The 21028-nt window shown below is 42.9% G+C and overlaps 1 protein-coding gene across 3 annotated transcripts in view; it reads right to left on the bottom strand.

The window, feature by feature from the left end:
* Positions 1–222: 222 nt before the first annotated feature.
* The window catches only part of LOC106599276 (potassium voltage-gated channel subfamily H member 2), a 26934-nt gene continuing 6128 nt past the window's right edge, over positions 223–21028 (bottom strand). Inside the window, exons 1-12 of one of the 3 annotated variants that reach the window (XM_045714694.1) lie at positions 17187–17509; positions 16241–16390; positions 7518–7940; positions 6913–7309; positions 5567–5766; positions 5129–5381; positions 4484–4677; positions 4229–4328; positions 3190–3471; positions 2696–2897; positions 2157–2358; positions 223–1627 (exon numbers count right to left, since the gene is read on the bottom strand). In XM_045714694.1, the coding sequence (XP_045570650.1) occupies positions 1277–1627; positions 2157–2358; positions 2696–2897; positions 3190–3471; positions 4229–4328; positions 4484–4677; positions 5129–5381; positions 5567–5766; positions 6913–7309; positions 7518–7748 (2412 nt within the window). In that variant the 5' untranslated portion in view covers positions 7749–7940; positions 16241–16390; positions 17187–17509 and the 3' untranslated portion in view covers positions 223–1276. Of the gene's footprint in view, positions 1628–2156; positions 2359–2695; positions 2898–3189; positions 3472–4228; positions 4329–4483; positions 4678–5128; positions 5382–5566; positions 5767–6912; positions 7310–7517; positions 7941–13285; positions 15794–16240; positions 16391–17186; positions 17510–21028 lie in introns of those variants that run through there. The other 2 variants (XM_045714693.1, XR_001327398.2) reach the window with 2 other exon arrangements.

The following is a 21028-nucleotide window of genomic DNA, read 5'->3' as shown; positions in this document are numbered from 1 at the left end:
CTGTAGATTTGCATAGGCCTTATTTCCAGATCAGTGTAGGGCTTTTGTCTGAAGCGTATACACATAGTCATGAATTCGTATTTAATATCTTTCCACAGAAAGTCATATTGTTCATGTTTAGTAAAACCCATATGAATAAACATGTGATAAAACATGTGCATTGGCCTGTTTAATTGGCCATTTGTTTGAATAGCTTCAAGGTATGACCCATACACAAAACAATACATTTCTTGTTAATCTTTTTATTCAAGAGTAGCATTCAAATGTTCATTATCAAAGTTAAATCAAACTACACAGTAACTCTATTCAATTGATACAATAAATACTGTACCCTGGCCAAAACCTGCAACCAGCAATAACTGTATGTGATATTTACATTATATCCCTACATTACAAGCTACTTTCCCTGCAGTAATCTATTTCCCAGAACTGGACAGTAACACAACTATAACAATAGGATAAGTAAGGGTACTACTTAGACTGACAATGAATCAATAAACCATAACGATAGATTCTTTAAATATATACAAATGCATTTTCAATAAATCATTCAATCTAAATATTTTATAAAAGAAGTGACAGAATATTTTAGTTTAGGTTGTAACACATGCAGGTCCTGCCCTTAAATGTGTAAACAGTGGCATTTTAGCAGTGGCATTACACTTGGCTTTGCTTGTTACAGTAACTGAGTAGTCTGTCTTCTGCAGTCAGAGAGAGAAGGGAGGTGAATGGTCCCAGTTGGCCAGCCTGCATCATGGAATATTAATGTGTTCTGATAGATACTTCATTCAGTAGACTATATCATCATTCTGTAATCCTCTGCTGGCCTGGGATTGGATATTATGTCATCATTCAGCGCGCCCGCCATCTCATTTAACATCTAGGCTAACTCAAGGACAAAGGAGAGAAGAAACCATATAATTTACACCATGATAAGAGAACAGAAAAATTGTACAGTTTGCATATTGCAGGCTAATATCTTTCAGAAATTCAAGGACTTGAGACAACAAGGACATATAGAGACAGATATTGACTAACAACAACAAATATGTTTCCATATACAATACTGCAAATGGTAGTATACATCTGTGAAAAGTAATGCTTTGAGGACCATAATAACCAAAAACTCTTCTTATCCGAAGCCCAGGATATTGTATTTCAGGAGCAGAGAGGGAAGCAGTTTGGATATGTTTCTGTTTGACTACATCCTCTTCTGACTCCATGTCCATAAACAGTGAGACTGTTAGTGTTACACATACAGTGCCATGGATGGCCCCTAACTCCCAGGGTCAGAGCTGTATCTGTGTGCAGTTGTCCAGGGGCTCTCCAGGTCCAGAGCTGTGTGTTTCCCAGGCAGGGAGAGCCGCCGCCGGCCATCCGAGGGCTCTGACTGGGCCAATCCTGTCCCTGACCCCGGCACTGACGCTGAGAAGCTCCCATGTTTGACCAGGCTTAAGGGCACAGTATCTGGATGGCTGGTCAAGCCCAGGGGTTGATGCTCTGGGTGGATGCTAATGCGAAGAGGCTGAGTCTGGGGGAGAGTGTTCAGGACTGGGGTTGGCTCCATACTGTGCAGAGACTCACAGGACTTGGAAGGGCTGTCGTCAAAGTCTGTGTCGACCAAGAACTGAGGTAAAGAACAAGAGTGAGAGGTGAGAAGAATCATAAGATGATCTACAGTACACAACTACAGAATACCCTCTCAGAGTGAACATGGAAACATACAAGTGGGATAATTGGTTGATATACAGTAAGCTAGATAAGACAGACTGATCAGTTGTTTGCTATGGATCCAGACTAGTGATGATAGTCCCAACCAGCTGATGACCTACATCCAGAGGGGGTTAGACCAGACCACCTGGTGGGCTTAGCGGATTTCCACCCAACATCCTAATGTTAATGATGTCTTTAACCCAATGTTTTTGCACAAAAACAAACGCTCTCAAACCAATGTGCTGCTATCACACTGATGACACAACCGCAACTGCGTGACCTTAATATCGACAAAGAATGTCAGTATGTCAGTAAATCAACTGCACTAAATTGATAACCAGGTTCAATCTAAAAACAATCACTTGGAAGATGTCTTTCATCAGCCAAAATGCTTTGATGGTCCCACATCATTGTGCTCAGTTGCAAATTGTGGTATACAGTACCTGCGAGAAGGAGGCTAGGGTCTCTGAGTCCAGTGGTGAGGCAGGCTGCACCAGCCTTTCTGCAGGCCTAGGGGTGAGGGTGGGGGTGACAGACGGTTCAGGGTAGGAGGACACTGTGCTGTAGGCCGGGGGCACCAGCACCATCTGTCTCTGGAGCAGCTGCATGATGGCCCCGATGTCTGTTGACATCCGTGACTCCAATCTGAGGGATCCCAGTAGAGTAGTCAGAATCTACAACCACATCTTCAACCACAGATACAACCACAGCTACAACCACAGCTACAACCACAGCTACAACCACAGCTACAACCACAGCTACAACCACATTTAAACCTCAAGCCTTCCATCCTTAAAGTACCCAATGTCACTATTGTAAATAGTTATTGTAAACAGTATTTGTGTCATCTTATTATCGCTCAGTTAAAGGGAGACAGCCTCCCAACAGCAAAGGTTTGGTATGTCATCGACTGCGTCCCAAATGGCACCCTATACCCTGGGCCCTGGTCAAAAGTAGTGCACTAAATATGGAATTAGCAGACCTGTAGAGCTGTCTCTGCAGCAAGTCCAGCCTGTTCTCTAGCTCGCTGCGCTGCCGTCGGTTGTTGCTGCTCAGGGCAACGTTGCGAGTGGGAGGATGAGGGGGAGGGGAGGGCAGGCTGTGGCAGGGTACCTCCTGATACTGCTGCTGCTCGCGGCTCTCCCCCCAGAAACTGAAGATGTTGGAGACACCTGAGATAGCCCCTGATAGAGAGTGGAGGTTAGACTGACAGCTAGTCCAGCTCATCCAATATCTACATCAGACGAATACAGTATACTGTACTGACATGAATAGCAGCATGTGTGGCTATTATATTGGTGAATCAATGGAGAAAAATAACACCACTGAGATATAACACAAAGGCAAAAGTTCTGTATAAAAGTAGTGCTCATGAATGGATTGTATGTTTAGGCTGGGTTTCTGTACATCACTTTGAGATATCAGCTGATGTACGAAGGGCTATATAAATACATTTGATTTGATTTGATTGTCTACCTGAGATAGCGTTGCAGGTGTTGCCAGTTTTCTGGTTCATCTCATCTTCTGATGCACTGCTGATGTTGAGGATGGTGGTTTCACTATAGGGCATCCCCATTAGTGAAGTTGGTTGTACAGGGCTGGTTAACACTGACTCCTCATCTCCGCTGGAGTGGGAAGGAGAATAAACTGAGTTCCTCAGCCCCTCAAACTCTGTGTTCTGCCCATCTCCCTGGTCTCTGGAGCTCTGGCCTCTGGCCCTGCGGACAGGTCTCTGGGATGGATTGGTCTCCCCTGCATCTGTGAGGCAAGGCAGAGAACGCAGAAAGTTTGTCCCAAATGGTATCCTATTCCCCATTTAGTGCACTACTTCTGACTAGGGCCTATAGGGTAGTGCATAGGGAATAGCGTGCATCTTGGGAGGCAACTAATCACTGAGTATACCAAACACTAGGAACACCTTCCTAATATTGAGTTGCACCCCCTTTTGCCCTCAGAACAGCCTCAATTCGTCGGGGCATGGACTCCACAAGGTGTCGAAAGCGTTCCAAAGGGATACTGGCCCATGTTGACTCCATTCTTGATACACACAAGAAACTGTTGAGCGTGAAAAACCCAACAGCATTGCAGTTCTTGACACAAACCGGTGCACCTGGCATCTACTACCATACCCTGTTCAAGGGCACTTAAATCTTTTGTCTTGCCCATTCACCCTCTGAATGGCACACCTACACAATCCATCTCTCAATTGTCTCAAGGCTTAAAAATCCTTCTTTAACCTGTCTCCACCCCTTCATCTACACTGATTGAAGTGGATTTAACAAGTGACATCAATAAGGGATCATAGATTTCACTTGGTCAGTCTATGTCATGTAAAGAGCAGGTGTTCTTATTGTTTGTGTACTCAGTGTGGATAGAACAAACTTAGAACAGTCTAAATTGAAGCAAGTGTGATTAATGCAAATTGAATGGGTTTAACCAAATCAAACTGAATTACACAAAACAATCTGATCTAGCTGTGTGCTAGTCAGAGTACTTGACTAACAGGGTACCACACCTCTGTCCAAGCTGAGAGACAGTTTATGTCTGGGAATGCGATGGTTGACTCCACCATGGTCAGAGTCCTTACTGCTCATTGAGCCAGCAACTGTGGCAGTCTGAAAAACAGTGAGAAGAAATAGAGTGATTTCTTTAGTCAAAACATTTCAATTCCAACAATCAAATATAAAGATAAGAGACAGCATATTCCTCTGAATCTCACTTTCTAGCAAGGAATTAGTGACCGAATTCTTTAACAAAAAATCCCACTCACATCCCGGAGGTTGAATGTGATCTCCAGGTTCCCCCAGAAGTAGTCAGAGAACTCGGGATACATGTCCAGCACCTCCAGCATGTCCTCCCTGTGGATCTTATGGAGGTCACAGTAGGTCAGAGCCCTCACGTCTGCATTGGACTTCCCTGGACGGGCATACATGTTAATGGGCTCACCGAAGATGTCATTCTTACCTGCAGGAAGGAAATTAGAGATTGTTTACTGGATGTAGCTACAGTAGATGATACCATATCTATTTCAAATATGATCCAAATGGATATATGATATGCTTCAGATATTGTGGATATTCAGAGACAATGTGTTATTAGTTAATAAGTAATTCACTTTTTCTTTCTATTCATTTATAGTGATTTACAAGGTTTCCAAATGGATGTGATGGCTCATATTCTTGTGACTAACCCATAGTAACCACTAGATGAGGATGTTACGCTAAACATTGTGGAAGGCTATGAGGCATATCAAGGAGTGGAGGAGATGAGAGAGACTGGGTTGAAAGCCTCTGCAACAATATACAGGTTAAAAGCCACTGCTTTAGGATAGGGCTGATATTACCAAGTCAAGTCAATTCAAATCAAGTAAATCTTTATTGTGCCATATGGAAATGCAGTTTAGATGATATCCTACCCAGGATGGCCACCACCACATCCCCTCTCAGGATCTCTATGGAGCCACGGGAGATGAAGTAAAGGGCTGAGATGATGTCACCGGCGTGAACCAGGGTGTCGCTTGGCGGTGCGTGGGTGGTCTTAAACCTCATGGCCAGGGCCCGCAGGCAGCCCTTAGTGGAGCCCTTGAAGGCCTTACAGTTCTCCAGCAGGGTGCGGTTGAGGTGCAGGCAGATATCAGCCTGCAAGCACTCTGGGAAGCCCTTCAGCACCTGGACAACATAGAGGAGTGGACAGACATCAGTTGGTTTGTCTTTTGTGTCGACCACTGTGTGTTGCCTTTTTACAAGTACTACTTTGTGTCCATTTCGCCACACTTAAATGACCAGAACAAGTGTGTGTGTGTGTGTGTGTGTGTGTGTGTGTGTGTGTGTGTGTGTGTGTGTGTATGACTCACAGCATTCATATCAATGCCGTTAGTGTAGGACCAGGCATGTTGGAAGTACTCCTCCAGCCGCTGCCTCAGTGGGTTGGGGATCTGGTGGAACCGGATGAATTCCCGAACCCGCAGCATCTGGGTGTGGTAGCGAGCCGTGCCGGAGTAGAGCCGCTGGATGATGGCTGACACGTTACCAAAGATGCTAGCATACATCAGAGCTGTTGATAGACAGAGAGAACAGAGATAGAGGTCTTGGCATATTTCCAAAAAAGAAACATGTAACATTCCAATCCTAGGAAAACATGATGATTTTGTACATGTACGGGGCTGTAGTGGAGCAAGTTGAGAGCTTCAAGTTCCTTGGTGTCCACATCACCAACAAACTAACATGGTCCAAGCACACCAAGACAGTCGTGAAGAGGGCACGACAAAACCTATTCCCCCTCAGGAGACTGAAAAGATTTGGCATGGGTCCACAGATCCTCAAAAGGTTCTACAGCTGCACCATCGAGAGCATCCTGACTGGTTGCATCACTGCCTGGTATGGCAACTGCTCGGCCTCCGACCGCAAGGCACTACAGAGGGTAGTGCGTACGGCCCAGTACATCACTGGGGCCAAGCTTCCTGCCATCCAGGACCTCTACACCAGGTGGAGTCAGAGGAAGGCCCTAAAAATTGTCAAAGATTCCAGCCACCCTAGTCATAGACTGTTCTCTTTGCTACCACATGGCAAGCGGTACCGGACATCTAATCAAATGGCTACCCAAACTATTTGCATTGACCCCCCCCCTCATTTTACACTGCTTCTACTCTCTGTTATTATCTATGCATAGTCACTTTAATAACTCTACCTACATGTACATACTGTACATGTAGGTATATACCGGTACTCCCTGTATATAGCCTCGCTATTGTTATTTTACTACTGCTCGTGAATTATTTGTTACTTTTATTTCTTGTTCTTGTTTTTTTTTAAGGGTTTTATTTACATTTTATTTTTTAACTGCATTGTTGGTTATGGCTTGTTAGTAAGCATTTCACTGTAAGGTCTACACCTGTTGTATTCAGCGCATGTGACAAATAACATTTGATTTGATTTAATCAAAATGTACAGCTGTTTATATTATTAGATACGATACAGTAAAATGAACATCCCTGGGGGAGAATTGCCTTGGGCAGTGGGCACGAGATGTGGCTGTCCAATAGGTTGAACAGATCCCACAAACATAATCCATAATTACACATTGTCCATTCATGTGTTGTCAAATTTCAAATCATGGGTTAATAGAGGCATAGCGTGTGTACATAGCGTGTGTATTAAGCAAGACTTATTTGTGTATTGACGGTTTATAATTGTGACTTACAGCCGATGAGCATGACGCAGATGGAGAAGATCTTCTCAGAGTTGGTGTTGGGTGAGACATTTCCAAAGCCCACGCTGGTCAGGCTACTGAAGGTAAAGTAGAGCGCTGTCACATACTTGTCCCTTATGGAAGGGCCTGACCCTGGTATAGTCTGATTGTAGGGTTTTCCGAGCTGGTCACCCAGAGAGTCCAGCCAGCCAATCCGGGCTGCTCCTGCACGCTCCACATTACCAATGGCGTACCAGATGCAGGCCAGCCAATGAGCTATGAGGGCAAAGGTACACATGAGGAGGAATAGGACGGCCGCTCCGTATTCAGAGTATCGGTCCAGCTTCCGAGCTACGCGCACCAATCGCAGCAGCCGAGCAGTCTTCAACAGACCAATCAGGGTTGTTGTCTAAAACGGTATGAGTCAGAAAGAGGTCAAACACAGGTCATTCACACATGCAGAACACATAGCCATAAAACCAAACTTGTTTAATTATTATCACCGTGTCACTTTACTTAAGAAAGAAAAAATAAATATTTGCACAGATTCTTATAACAGACGCTCACAACAGCATTCGGATAGGTACAATAAGACCACTCCACCCTGATCTCCTCACCTCTTCTCCAGAGCGGTATATGAGCAGGTCAAAGGGGATAGCTGCCACCATGTCTATGAGGAACCAGCCTTTGAAGTAGTGCACAGCGATCCGCTGTGACTGGCTGACCACCTCGTCATTGTTGTTGACGTACGTCGTCCTGAAGTTGATGATGATATCAATAATGAACATGACGTCCACGATGAGGTCCACCACGTTGAGGGGAGAGCAGGAGTAACCACAGGTCTGCATGGCCGCCCCCTCCTGGTCACTAAGGAGAAAGGCCGCGGAGTAGGGGGTGAAGATGGCAGTGTAGATGACCAGGAGAAGGATGACCCAGTCCCACACCGCTTTGAAGGGGCTGTAGTGCAGGATGGTCCATTTATGGATGCGAGGGGTCTGGAGCTTGTACTCTGGTAGGACATCTGCACCTAGTGAGAGGACCTGGGGAAGGAGAGAAAGGAAATGTGACTGACTTTGCTGATGAGACTGAAATCAAAAGATGGATGGGTGTTGAATTTGATGACCATGAAGGAAACCTGTCCTCTAAAAACGATATGGTCCAACAGATTGGAAATATGCTTTTTAATGTAGGCCGGTGTCATCATTTACATTTTGGAGGATTTTACCTTTTTTTCTACTTAAAAGCCACTTAAAATTCAAGTTGTACCAATGAATAGGATGGGAGCACACAAACAGTGGGTAATTGAGCGTAGCCATTAGGCTTCAACACAACTACTTGATTTATTATAGTGCAAAAAAAAAGCTAAGGAGCAAATGAAACAGTATTGCCCTTTTCATGTAGCCAACTTTTGGCCAGCTAATAGCCTAACCACAAATCAAGCAACATTACAGGCTAAATGTTAAAATGTTGCTGTGACAATATAGATCAAATGAAGATCCTACAACAGGATTTGAACGCTTAGAGACCATAATGTTGCTTGATCAGTGCTTAGGCTTTTAGCTGGCCAAAAGTAGGCTACATGAAAAGTGAAATACTGTTAATATAACCGTGTGTTAGTGTGGGCGTTCAGTGAATTTATGTAAATCACGAAGCTCATCTGCATTTCCTGTGGTGCAGAAAAATTCTCAGCAACCAAAGAGTGATCAAATTAAGATCCTATATCTGTACATATTGAAATCAAGATGACAGCGTCAGCCCTGAGTTGGCCCTAGTCAGTGATTGCGGTCCAAACACTTAAAAGACACACCCTATCCCCTCAGCCCTCAAATTAAGTGGACACTTCTGATGACGTATCATGACATCTGATGAGTATACACTTGCAGGGCAAGGGGCGAGGGAGGGAGGAAGGAATGATTTTTAAATGGACCACCTTTGGCCGGAAATTACTCCAGCCACCCAACTCATTGACTGTTCTCTCTGCTACCGTATGGCAAGCAGTACCGATGTACCAAGTCTGGAACCAACAGGACCCTGAACAGCATCTACCCCCAAGCCAAAAGACTGCTAAATAGTTAGTTAAATAGTTAACTAATAGCTACCTGGAATATCTGCATTGACCCTTTTTGCACTAATCTCTTTTGACTTATCACGTACTGTATGCTGCTGTTACTGTTTATTATCTATCCCTTCTATCCCGTAGTGACTTTATCCCTACCTACAGTATATGTACATATTTACCTCAATTACCTCGTACCCCTGCACATCGACTCAGTACTGGTACCCGGTGTATATTGCCAAGTTAATGTTACTCATTGTGTATTATTTTGATTTGATTTAACAAGAGACTGGAGTTGAGGAGCAGGTGGCTCCAGCCTTCAGGCTTCTGCAAAGAAAATATGACAGATGAAGTTAAAGAACTGTACACACTTATGTGATGGTATGTTGACAACTTCTTAGAAATATCATCCCTTCGTGCATGACACCTGGATGACACCATAACATCCCTATAATGTCCCCATAACATCTTTGCAAACTGTAGTTCCAAAGTGAAGACCAAATACGAATGGAAATAAATTACAAAGATATGAGCCTTCTGTGTACCATGCATCTTCAACTAAAGCACCTTGAATCACATGACCGGCATTAGCCCTAAGCCCTGTGGTTATTGTTTCTTTGTATGATATCAAAGCCAGTTACAGAACATCTACACAACAAAACAGTGTACATAAGGTAAACTGAAACAGTGTGACAGTCAGAGTACTGAGGACTTCCAATCAAGCCCTAGCCGTTCTAATGTTTATCTCACCGACCAAACTCTCCCCAGCCTCTCAATCACTCACCAAAACCCAATCAGAACTCACTCGAGTATGGGCTGTCTGACACTCTCTGGGGAACTGCTGGTCAGGCTCATGCCTCCACTGTAAATGACAGAATTGTAAATAAATAAATGTGTATTATTGCCCAATTCCAGAAAAGAATAGTATACAGTGCATTCAGAAAGTACTTAGACCCTTGACTTTTTCCACATTTTGTTACGTTACAGACTTATTCTAAAATGGATTAAATATTTTTTTCCCCTCATCAATCCACACACAATACCCTATAATGCCAAATCAAAAACCTGTTTTTAGATATTTTTTTTTGCAAATGTAATAAAAAAAAATAAAAAACGGAAATATCACATTTACATAAGTTTTCAGACCCTTTACTCAGTACTTTGTTGAAGCAACTTTGGCTGCGATTATAGCCTCGAGTTTCTTGGGTATGACGCTACAAGCTTGGCACAGCTGTATTTGGGAAGTTTCTCTCATTCTTCTCTGCAGATCCTCTCAAGCTCTGTCAAGTTGGATGGGGAGGGTCGCTGCACAGCTATTTTCAGGTCTCTCCAGAGATGATTGATCGGGTTCAAGTCCTGGCTCTGGCTGGGCCACTCAAGGACATTCAGAGATTGGTCCCGAAGCCACTTCTGCGTTGTCTTGGCTGTGTGCTTAGGGTCTTGTCCTGTTGGAAGGGGAACCTTCGCCAATTTCGAGTCTCATAGCAAAGGGTCTGAATACTTATGTAAAGGTATTTATGCTTGTTTTATTATATACATTTGCAAAAATAAAAATAAACTTTTCGCTGTGTCATTATGTGGTATTGTGTGTAGATTGATTTTAGAATAAGGCTGTAACGTAACAAAATGTGAAAAAAGAGAAGGGGTCTGAATACTTCCCGAATGCACTGTATGTGGACATCCCTTCAAATGAGTGGATTCGGTTATTTCAGTCAAACCCGTTGCTGACAGGTGTATGAAATCGAGCACACAGCCATGAAATCTCCATAGACAAACATTGGTAGTAGAATGGCCTTACTAAAGAGCTCTGTGACTTTAAATGTGGCACCATCGTAGGATGCCACCTTTCCAGGTTGTCAAATTTCTGCCCTGCTAAAGCTGCCCCAGTCAATTATAGATGCTGTTATTGTGAAGTGGAAATGTCTAGGAGCAACAAATGCTCAGCAGCGAAGTGATAGGCCACACAAGCTCACAGAACAGGACCGCCGAGTGCTTAAGGGCGTAGCGCATACAAATCGTCTGTCCTGATTCAGAGGGGTTGGGTTACATGCGGAAGACACATTTCAGCATCACTACAGAGTTCCAAAAGGCCTCTGGAAGCAACGTCAGCACAAGAACTGTTCGTCGGGAACTTCATGAAATGGGTTTATATGGCCGAGCAGCCGCACACAAGCCTAAGGTAACCATGTGCAATGCCAAGCGTCGGCTGGAGTGGGGTAAAGCTCACCGCCATTGGACTCTGGAGCAGTGGAAATGCGTTGTCTGGAGTGTTGAATCACACTTCACCAACTGACAGTCTGACGGACGAATCTGGGTTTCGGATGCCAGGAGAACGCTACATGCCCCAATGCATTGTGCCAACTGTAAAGTTTGGTGGTGGAGGAATAATGGTCTGGGGCTGTTTTTCATAGGTCGGGCTAGGCCCCTTAGTTCCAGTGAAGGGAAATCTTAATGCTACAGCATACAATGACATTCTAGACGATTATTTGCTTCCAACTTTGTGGCAACAGTTTGAGGAAGGCTCTTTCCTGTTTCAACATGACAATTACCCTGTGCACAAAGCCAGGTCCATACAGAAATGGTTTGTCAAGATCGGTGTGTAAGAACTTGACTTGACCGCACAAAGCCCAGACCTCAACCCCATTGAACACCTTTGGGATGAGTGGAGGCTATTATAGCAGCAAAGGGGGGGGACCAACTCTATTCATGCCCATGATTTTGGAATGAGATGTTCGAAGAGCAGGTGTCCACATACTTTTGGTCATGTAGTATATATATACAGTATACACACAGAGTATACCAATGAAAAGGAGGCGCAGGGAATTAAATTATTATAAATGTATTATTTTCATGAAATTAACACAGAGTGATTTACTGAATTAGGCATACAGTGATGATTTTAAAAATACAATTAAAAAGACTGCATGGGGGCTTTAACATCCACTGTAGCCCTATAGACTGCTTCACACAATGTACATACACATAAAGACTCTAAAAGCCAGAAACATGAAAACATGATTAACTTATGTTATATTTGAATATTTACCCTGCTCATTACATACCAGTCAGAATGAGAAATGACAGCAGATCCGGAAAAGGCAGCAAAACTGGTAGCTAGCAAACAAAATTACATTTTGGGCTGAACACAGAACATACAATTTTCCTCACCTACGTAATACACATAACCGCAGCACTAAATGTCTTGCTATCGACGTCCCAGTTGACAAGTAAGACCATGTTTAATTTATGTTTCTATTCCTGTATCTATGCTATGATTACCATAAACAACTTCACACAACTGGCACTTCAATCATATCCTTTCATGACTGGTACTGTGAATTACTGGAACATATTGAACTTTCTAGGTCACCAACATGATGCGCATTGACATCTATTGACACATCTCCATATCAATGTGAATTTTTAGTGCGAGAAAAAGCTTCAACCACAGATTCTCCATAAAACACGTCTTATTTGATCAGTTATATTTTCACTCCAGTGTCCCCCTAGCCTCGTCCGTAGGGCTATCCCTGTCGCCCTCATCACACGACCTCCATCACAGGTGAACTCAGCTCTCTCTCCTCTTGCATCTTTTCAAATATATTCTACAGTGTATTCTAAGGAGGACAAAAGCTCCTGGGATCCTCCAGGGAACTTTGCAACTGGGAAATGTGCTAAATGCATTGGAACTGGGACAATCGATTCCTTATTAGGCTACAGGATGTCAAGTAAGTGCACATATGTGTTTCTAACTTTAGGTTACGTTGTGGTTTGAAGCAGAACGGCAATGCTATGACTGCTTCTGCCTCCGAGAGAAAGAGAGAGAAATAAAGAGCACACGGGGGTCGCTATCTAAAAAGATGCCAAGTTTTTCCACATTGTTACATTACAGCCTTATTCTAAATTGGTTTAAATCAAATGTTTTCCTCATCAATCTACACACAGAGCAAAAACAGTTTTTTAGAAATGTTTGCACATTTATAAAAACTGAAATACCTTATTTACATAAATATGTCAGAGCGAAAACCAAGCCATGAGGTTGAAGGAATTGTCCGTAGAGCTCGAATACAAAATGGTGTCGAGGCACAGATCTGGGGAATGGTACCAAAACATTTCTGCAGCATTGAAGGTCCCCAAGAATACAGTGGCCTCCATCATTCTTAAATGGAAGAAGTTTGGAACCACAACTCTGCCTAGAGCTGGCAGCCCAGGCAAACTGAGAAATCGGGGGAGAAGGGCCTTGGTCAGGGAGATGACAAAGAACCAGGTGGTCACTCTGACAGAGCTCCAGAGTTCCTCTGTGGAGATGGGAGAACCTTCCAGAAGGACAACTATCTCTGCAGCACTCCACCAATCAGGCCTTTATGGTAGAGTAGCCAGACGGTAGCCACTCCTCAGTAGAAGGTACATGACAGCCCGCTTGGAGTTTCCAAAAGGCACCTAAAGGACTCTCAGACCATGAGAAACACAATTCTCTGGTCTCTACCTACATGTACATACTACCTCAAATAACCGGTGCCCCCACACATTGACTCTGTATCGGTACCCCCCTGTATATAGTCTCGCTGTTGTTATTTCACTGCTGCTCTCTAATTACTTAAGATTAAGATATAAAAGTATCTGTATTTTTTAAAACTGCATTGTTGGTTAGGTGCTCGTAAGTAAGCACTGTAAGGTCTACACCTGTTGTATTCGGCAGATGTGACTAATAAAATTTGATTTGATGAAACCAAGATTGAACTCTTTGGCCTGAATGCCTAGCGACACATCTGGAGGAAACCAGGCACCACTCATCTCCTGGCCAATACCACCCCTGCGGTGAAGCATGGTGCTGGCAGCATCATGCTGTGGAGATGTTTTTCAGCGGCAGGGACTGGGAGACCAGTCAGGATCGAGGGAAAGATGAACGAAGCAAAGTAAAGAGAGATCCTTGATGAAAACCTGTTCCAGAGCACTCAGGACATCAGACTGGGGCGAAGGTTCACCTTCCAACAGGACAATGACCTTAAGCACACAGCCAAGACAACGAAGGAGTGGCTTCAGGACAAGTTTCTGAATGTCCTTGAGTGGCCCAGCCAGAGCCTAGACCCGATCAAACATCTCTGGAGACCTGAAAATAGCTGTGCAGCGACACTCCCCATCCAACCTGACAGAGCTTGAGAGGATCTGCAGAGAAGAATAGAAGAAACTCCCCAAATACAGGTGTGCCAGGCTTGTAGCGTTATACCAAAGAAGACTCGAGGCTGTAATCGCAGCCAAAGGTGCTTCAACAAAGTATTGAGTAAAGGATCTGAATATTTATGTAAATATAATATTTCTGTTTTTAATTTTTAATAATTTTGCTAACATATCTTAAAACCTGTTTTTGCTTTGTCATTATGGGGTATTCTATTTTAGAATAAGGCTGTAATGTAATAAAATACTTTCTGAATGTACTGTATACCATGTGTATCCCATGCATACTCTATGACTAATAAAACTTGAAACTTGAGTCTCCTCTTCTCATGTTTGTTTGCTCACTTCACAACTGAGTAACAAGTAGATAGGTTTTCAGTATCTGGTGGCCTCTCCTCAATGGCAAACTGAAAATGAAGTTCTTCAGTTCAGACCGCATCTTGCTATACCTCTCCAGTGCTCTTTCTAGATTTGGATGAAGTATTTTTGCTCTGTTTATTTCGCCCAAATTGAAATTAAGTGATTTGCGTACTTTGGGGGGTTTGGGAGATTCAATCAGTATCTCTACAGAGATTTGTCATTCGGACTGATGCTTCCGAGAATGGAACCACCAGCCAATCGGATCCCTGACACCTCCACTCTCTGTTCTGAATCCACCCTGAGTCCTTCAGCATCTCCTGACTCAAACCCTGACTCTCCCCTTGAAGTAGGTCAGAGTCCTTAGAAGCCGTCCAAGAGCAAGAGGGGTGGGGCCTTCATCAGCCTCCAACCTAATCAACACTCTAGATTTGTCCACCCAGCTGTAACAATGCATGACCTAATGTGCATCCAAAGGCTGTGTCCCAAATGGCAATCCTATTCCCTATATAGTGCACTGCTTTTGACCACAGCCTTATGGGCCCTGGGTGCACATTAGTGTCCTAAATGAGTAGGTTGACATTTGGGATGCACCCGAATACAGATGACCACTGATATTCTACTTCAACATTCTATTTCAACAAACACCTGACTTGGGTTCTCATGAACTGTCCTACCCTTGTGAAAACATCTTCTCCCATTCTCCTTTATGATGTGCCATATCGTTATGACCAAAGTGAGTAATATAACAAGTCATATTTAGCCACTCTGGCGTCGGCAGATTTTTGAGTGACAGATGTGGCAGACTGAGGTGTTATTCTATTCTGTTCTATTAAAGTTAAATATCTTCACTCTAAGTTTCTGATATGGACCAATGTTGGAAACCAACTGAAACATCAGAAAAATACAGAGACAATAAACATACAGGAGGGTAGCTCTACAGGAACAGGGTTGGAGACCCCTGTGCAACATGGTCTTATGCTGAGCCACACTGGCTGCGTTTACACAGGCAGACCAATTCTGATCTTTATTGCACTAATTGGTCTTAATCACATCAGAACTTTTCAGAACTGATCTGATTGGTCAAAGGACCAATTAGTGAAAAAAAGATCAGAATTGGGCTTTATCCGGCTTCAGTATACTGGCAATGGTGTTTGGCATGGTGGGCTGGGGAAGCTGAGACTCTGTGCTTCTTCTCCTGTCTGAACGGCCAGCTGGGTAAGATTCTGCAGAAAGTGGTGCATGGCTTCTTAACCACCAACTGTTTGGTCCTCTTGCAGAAGATTTGCTGGTTCTGCACATCTCCTGGAAAGACATGGTTGTGGTGTTAGCATTTTACACGCCTTTGTTGGTAAAGGTGTCAACCGAATGGGACCGGCTAGCGTATTGTTTAGGGACAATGGGTGCTGATTTTGAGAGGAAAGATCAGTCAATAAAGTTAGGAGGGCAGTTTTTACACAGTATGAATTGTCGTGTATGATAGAATGAGGAGAAATGGCATCTCTCAATTGTTGTCATACACAACAATACATTTACTGTCTAAGCACAACCCTGCACTACCAAAATCCCCTTCCTCATCTCAAAGTACTGTCTGTAAACCTCCCCCAGCCCATTGACTGACAGATCATTCTTGTCAATAGTAGCCCTTTGCAGGGGACTTTTTGTAGACAGGTCTTTGTACTGTGTTTTGAGGATCTACAGAGAGAGGAATGAGGTGATTGTGTCATTACTGTTGTAGTCTTGATTGTATACCTTTCAGTGTCCCTTGCTGGTTTCTGTCCCAGAATCTTGTTGTGCTTCATAACCACAAGGCTTCCCCTCTCTCATGCTCGTGTACCCAAAATGCACCCGCTTTGGGGTATTTTTCAGCAAGGCACTGTCACTGGAATGACTCCAGATAACCTGAGTTTTACAAAGAGAAGAAGGGTAGACTAAATTGATTATATGGTCTGGAAGGAAGGTACTCTGTGGCTACCTCTAACACCATAACACAAACCATAAACACTACCTAATTCATGTTTATGCCATGCTTACTGTAAATATTAGCTGTCAGCTTGGAAGGACATCTTGGTACTAACAAAATACACAATTTAACCACCCCACTAACTGTATTGATCTCTATTAAACTGGCTAGCATAGCACACCTAACATAGACATTTCAATATTGTCAGCTAACATTTAGCTAACTAGCTTCACCAAATTGGCAGGAAGATTTCTAGCCAGCTGAAACTGACTGAGAACCAACTAACTAATCATAGGTGATTTATACACATTCATCATTGCTACCAACACAAAAACACAGTTTGTTAGCTATATCGACAATTCCCTTTTTAGTAACGGAGTGTTTTCCAGGCAAGGGTGTAATAGATGCCTACCAGATTGAGTTACTTTTATTTACTAACGTTAGCTAGCTTGTGTTAACGTCAGTCAAAGATATAATGAACCAACATGTTTACTCCGCTGCTGAAGGTAGCTAGCTACCAGTCTAGCAGTGACTACCATGGCATAAGTGAAATTGATTGACAGTGTGTATACCAAAAAATATAGCTATATGATTTAACTGATGGCTTTCAGAGTTCAATACAGGACTGTAACGTTAGCTAGCTAGTCTAGCTGGACTAGCTAGGTAAGTTAGCTAATGTTATAGTCCTGTATTGAACTCAAAGCCATGAGAAATCATAAAATCCAGTTAGGTTACCTATAATCGAGAATCTTCCGTTTTGTTGTGAAGGGGAAAAAATGGATGGTATCGCATCACTTCTCAGCTGTAGTCGAAATGGATTCCCCATCACATCAGTTCAGCCTGAGAATCCCTATGATAATCTTTGGTCATCGTAAGGGGCATCATTCTTGATATCTGCAAGCCACTGGCAGAATCAGGGTAAATCTCTGGTAGGCAGAATAGTGAAAGATAACACATTTCCACACTTGTTTGTAATTAGCACAGCCAGGCACAGAACACCTCACAGGCATGATGACAAAAGTTTCGTGAAAAACACACATTGTGAACAACAACAAAAATACTTGCCTTCAGGAGTTCTGAAATTGCTGTGTGTTGTTCGCTCAAAGTACACAATGCCATCATCAACGTTGCCATCTACCAGTGCTATCTACCTGAGCGGACCGTATCTGCATTCGCTATGAATGTCGGACTTTGTGGTTCACTATGAGCAGAGGAATACACAGAAAGTCGAAAACTTCCCGATTCTAGCTTGCGGTTTGGATAATTGTTATGTTTATGACAAAAAAGTAATGCTAATATAGTAATAATTATATGCCGTGGCAGAGCCAGGGTGAAATTCCACTTTAATTTCAACTAATTTACCCTATAAAATGGTAAAGGACATATATACAGTACCAGTCAAAAGTTTGGACACACCTACATTGTAGAATTATAGTGAATACATCAAAACTATGAAATAACACATATGGAATCATGTAGTAACCAAAGACGTGTTAAATAAATATACATATATATACTTAATATTTGAGATTCTTCAAAGTAGGCAAAGATGACAGCTTTGCACACTCTTGGCATTCTCTCCACCAGCTTCAGGAGGAAGTCACCTGGAATGCATTTCAATTAACAGGTGTGCCTTGTTAAAAGTTAATTTGTGGAATTTCTTTCCTTCTTAATGCGTTTGAACCAATCAGTTGTGCTGTAACAAGGTAGGGGTGGTACACAGAAGATAGCCCTATTTGGTAAAAGACCAAGTCCATATTATGGCAGGAACAGCTCAAATAAGCAAAGAGAAATTACAGTCCATCCTTACTTTAAGACATAAAGGTCAGTCAATACGGAACATTTCAAGAACTTTGAAAGTTTCTTCAAGTGCGTCACAAAAACCATCAAGCGCTATGATGAAACTGGCTCTCATGAGGACCCCCACAGGAAAGGAAGACAGAGCGTTACCTCTGCTGCAGAGGATACGTTCATTAGAGTTAACTGCACCTCAGATTGCAGCCCAAATAAATACTTCACAGAGTTCAACTAACAGACACATTTCAACATCAACTGTTCAGAGGAGACTGTGTGAATCAGGCCTTCATGGTCAGATTGCTGCAAAGAAACCACTATTTGCTTGGGCCAAGAAATACAAACAATGGACATTAGACTGGTCGAAGTCCAAATTTGAGATTTTTGGTTCCAACCGCTGTGTCTTTGTGAGAGTGTTGGTGAACAGATGATCCCTGCATGTGTGGTTCCTACCATGAAGCATGGAGGGGGAGGTGTGATGGTGTGGTGACACTGAGTTCAAGGCACACTTAACCAGCATGGCTACCACAGCAATCTGCATCAATTCGCCATCTCATATGGTTTGCGCTTAGTGGGACTATAATTATAATTTGTTTTTCATCAGGACAATGAACCAACACACCTCCATGCTGTGTAAGGGCTGTTTGACCAATAAGGAGAGTGACGGAGTGCTGCATCAGATGACCTGGCCTCCACAATCACCCGACATCAACCCAATTGAGATGATTTGTGATGAGTTGGACCGCAGAGTGAAGGAAAAGCAGCCAACAAGTGCTCAGCATATGTGGGAACTCTATGACTGTTGGAAAAGTATTCCAGGTGAAGCTGGTTGAGAGAATGCCAAGAGTGTGCAAAACTGTCATCAAGGGAAAGGGTGGCTACTTTGAAGAATCTAAAATATATTTTGATTTGTTTAACAATTTTTTGGTTACTATAGTTTTGATGTCTTCCCTATTATTCTACAATGTAGAAAATAGTAAAAATAAAGAAAAAACTCTTGAATGAGTAGGTGTGTCCAAACTTTTGACTGGTACTGTATATAAAAAAATATGGTGTCTCCAGCTCTATTGATCTCTGAGTAATTAGGAAAAAAACGAAGTGTTACTTTACTTTCATCCCGGTTCTCCCCTACAGTATGTAAGACAATATAATTACAAAATTATATTATTTCCTGTGTCAGGGGATTGACATATTTTTGCAGTGTATCACTGACATACAGTAGACAATGAACAGGGTATTGTAAATGAGAGAATACTTCCAACATCCAAACCTCTATTTCTCTTAAATACACTCTTAAAATAAAAAGGTGATATCTAGAACCTAAAAGGGCTCTTCGGCTGTCTTCATAGGATAACTCTTTGAAGAACCCTTTTGAGTTGCATGTAGAACCCTTTCCACAGAGGGTTCTACATTGAACCCAACATAGTTATACCTGGAACCAAAAAGGGTTCTCCTGTGGGTACAGCCGAATAACCCTTTTGGAAACATACCTTTTTTCTAAGATTGTAGGACATGTCCTTTTGTGGTAGAAACTTCTAGTCACAGTAACAAGTGAGCACCTCTGCTTTGCACTGCACAGCACAGGGGAAGCCCACTTATCCAGGATGCAATGAATCTTCCTGCACAAGGGCCCCTGGGACATGGGATTCCATTTGCCTGGCTGCCTGGACATGAGGTGCGTTGTGCTTTACTGATTGAGTATGGTGTTCAAGGGCACTGTTTTGCCAAGATGTATGTTGGTTCCTTGACCGGAGAAAGTCCCCTACTGTGCACTCTGTGCTACATATACTTGGTTATGTAGCAGTCTTTGGTTATCCACACTATAACTCATCTGTGTCTCATAAGAACCATTTCTCTCTTTTTTTGGACAGTAGGTGTACATATTCACCTGTGTGAGCCAATACTGGATTTATTTTCAATTCACCAAGCTTTACAGCGAAATGCTTGTCTTGTTTCTGTTAACACTATGGATGGATTAATGACTTGCCGAGGACAAAACTAAACACTGTCTCTCGCCGACTCATGACTCAATTCCAGCATGATGTAGTGCTAGGAGTTATCTGTTTACAACATCAGATTCCTCCCCGTGTCTAATGGCCGCTCCAGGGTGAAGTTTCTCTTAGATACAGATCTGGGATCAGCTTCCCCTCCCCCAATCCAAACCTTAACCATTTAGTGGGAAAAGGCAATAATTACCCTAGAAAAGCATATAGGGGCAACTTTCCCCTAATCATCGGATGGTCACACAGTTTCGCGGGGCCCACCGCAAGGTCCAAGGCCACTACTTGTTTAATTGTTTTATTTTTTAATGGGGCAGAGAGAACAATATGTGACCTACCGGTTTGATTCGGTCTTATGTAGCAACATTTTAAATGGTGTTTTTTACATTGGATAAAAGTAGAGACTCAGAGCTAGAAAATGGTATATCATACACTACAGTTGAGGAACAATGGGAAAGTAATTCTGCTTTGAAAATTGATAAACTTGTAACCTCACTTTTAAGAAAAAGGCCTTTGATTGTTTTGGTACACCAATTGGAGAGCTCTTCTTTGTCTACACCCATTCAGCATCGGTCACACCCTCTTAAGCTTTAGCCCCACCCATCTCTTTAAGGGTTGATCCGAGCGTTCTGTCCTAACAGCAGCAGTCAAGCACCGAAGCTAACTGGCTAACGTTGGCTAGCTTGCTAGCTTCTTCCAGACACAAATGAGAGAATAGCTTACTCTGACCATTTTACTCGCCATAGCAAAGCTGGTTAGGCTGTTTTTATGTAATCTAGGGCG

This window comes from Salmo salar, chromosome ssa03, assembly GCF_905237065.1.
Source record: "Salmo salar chromosome ssa03, Ssal_v3.1, whole genome shotgun sequence".
In the NCBI taxonomy this organism is placed as follows: domain Eukaryota; kingdom Metazoa; phylum Chordata; class Actinopteri; order Salmoniformes; family Salmonidae; genus Salmo; species Salmo salar.
This window is presented reverse-complemented; position numbering and strand designations above follow the sequence as displayed.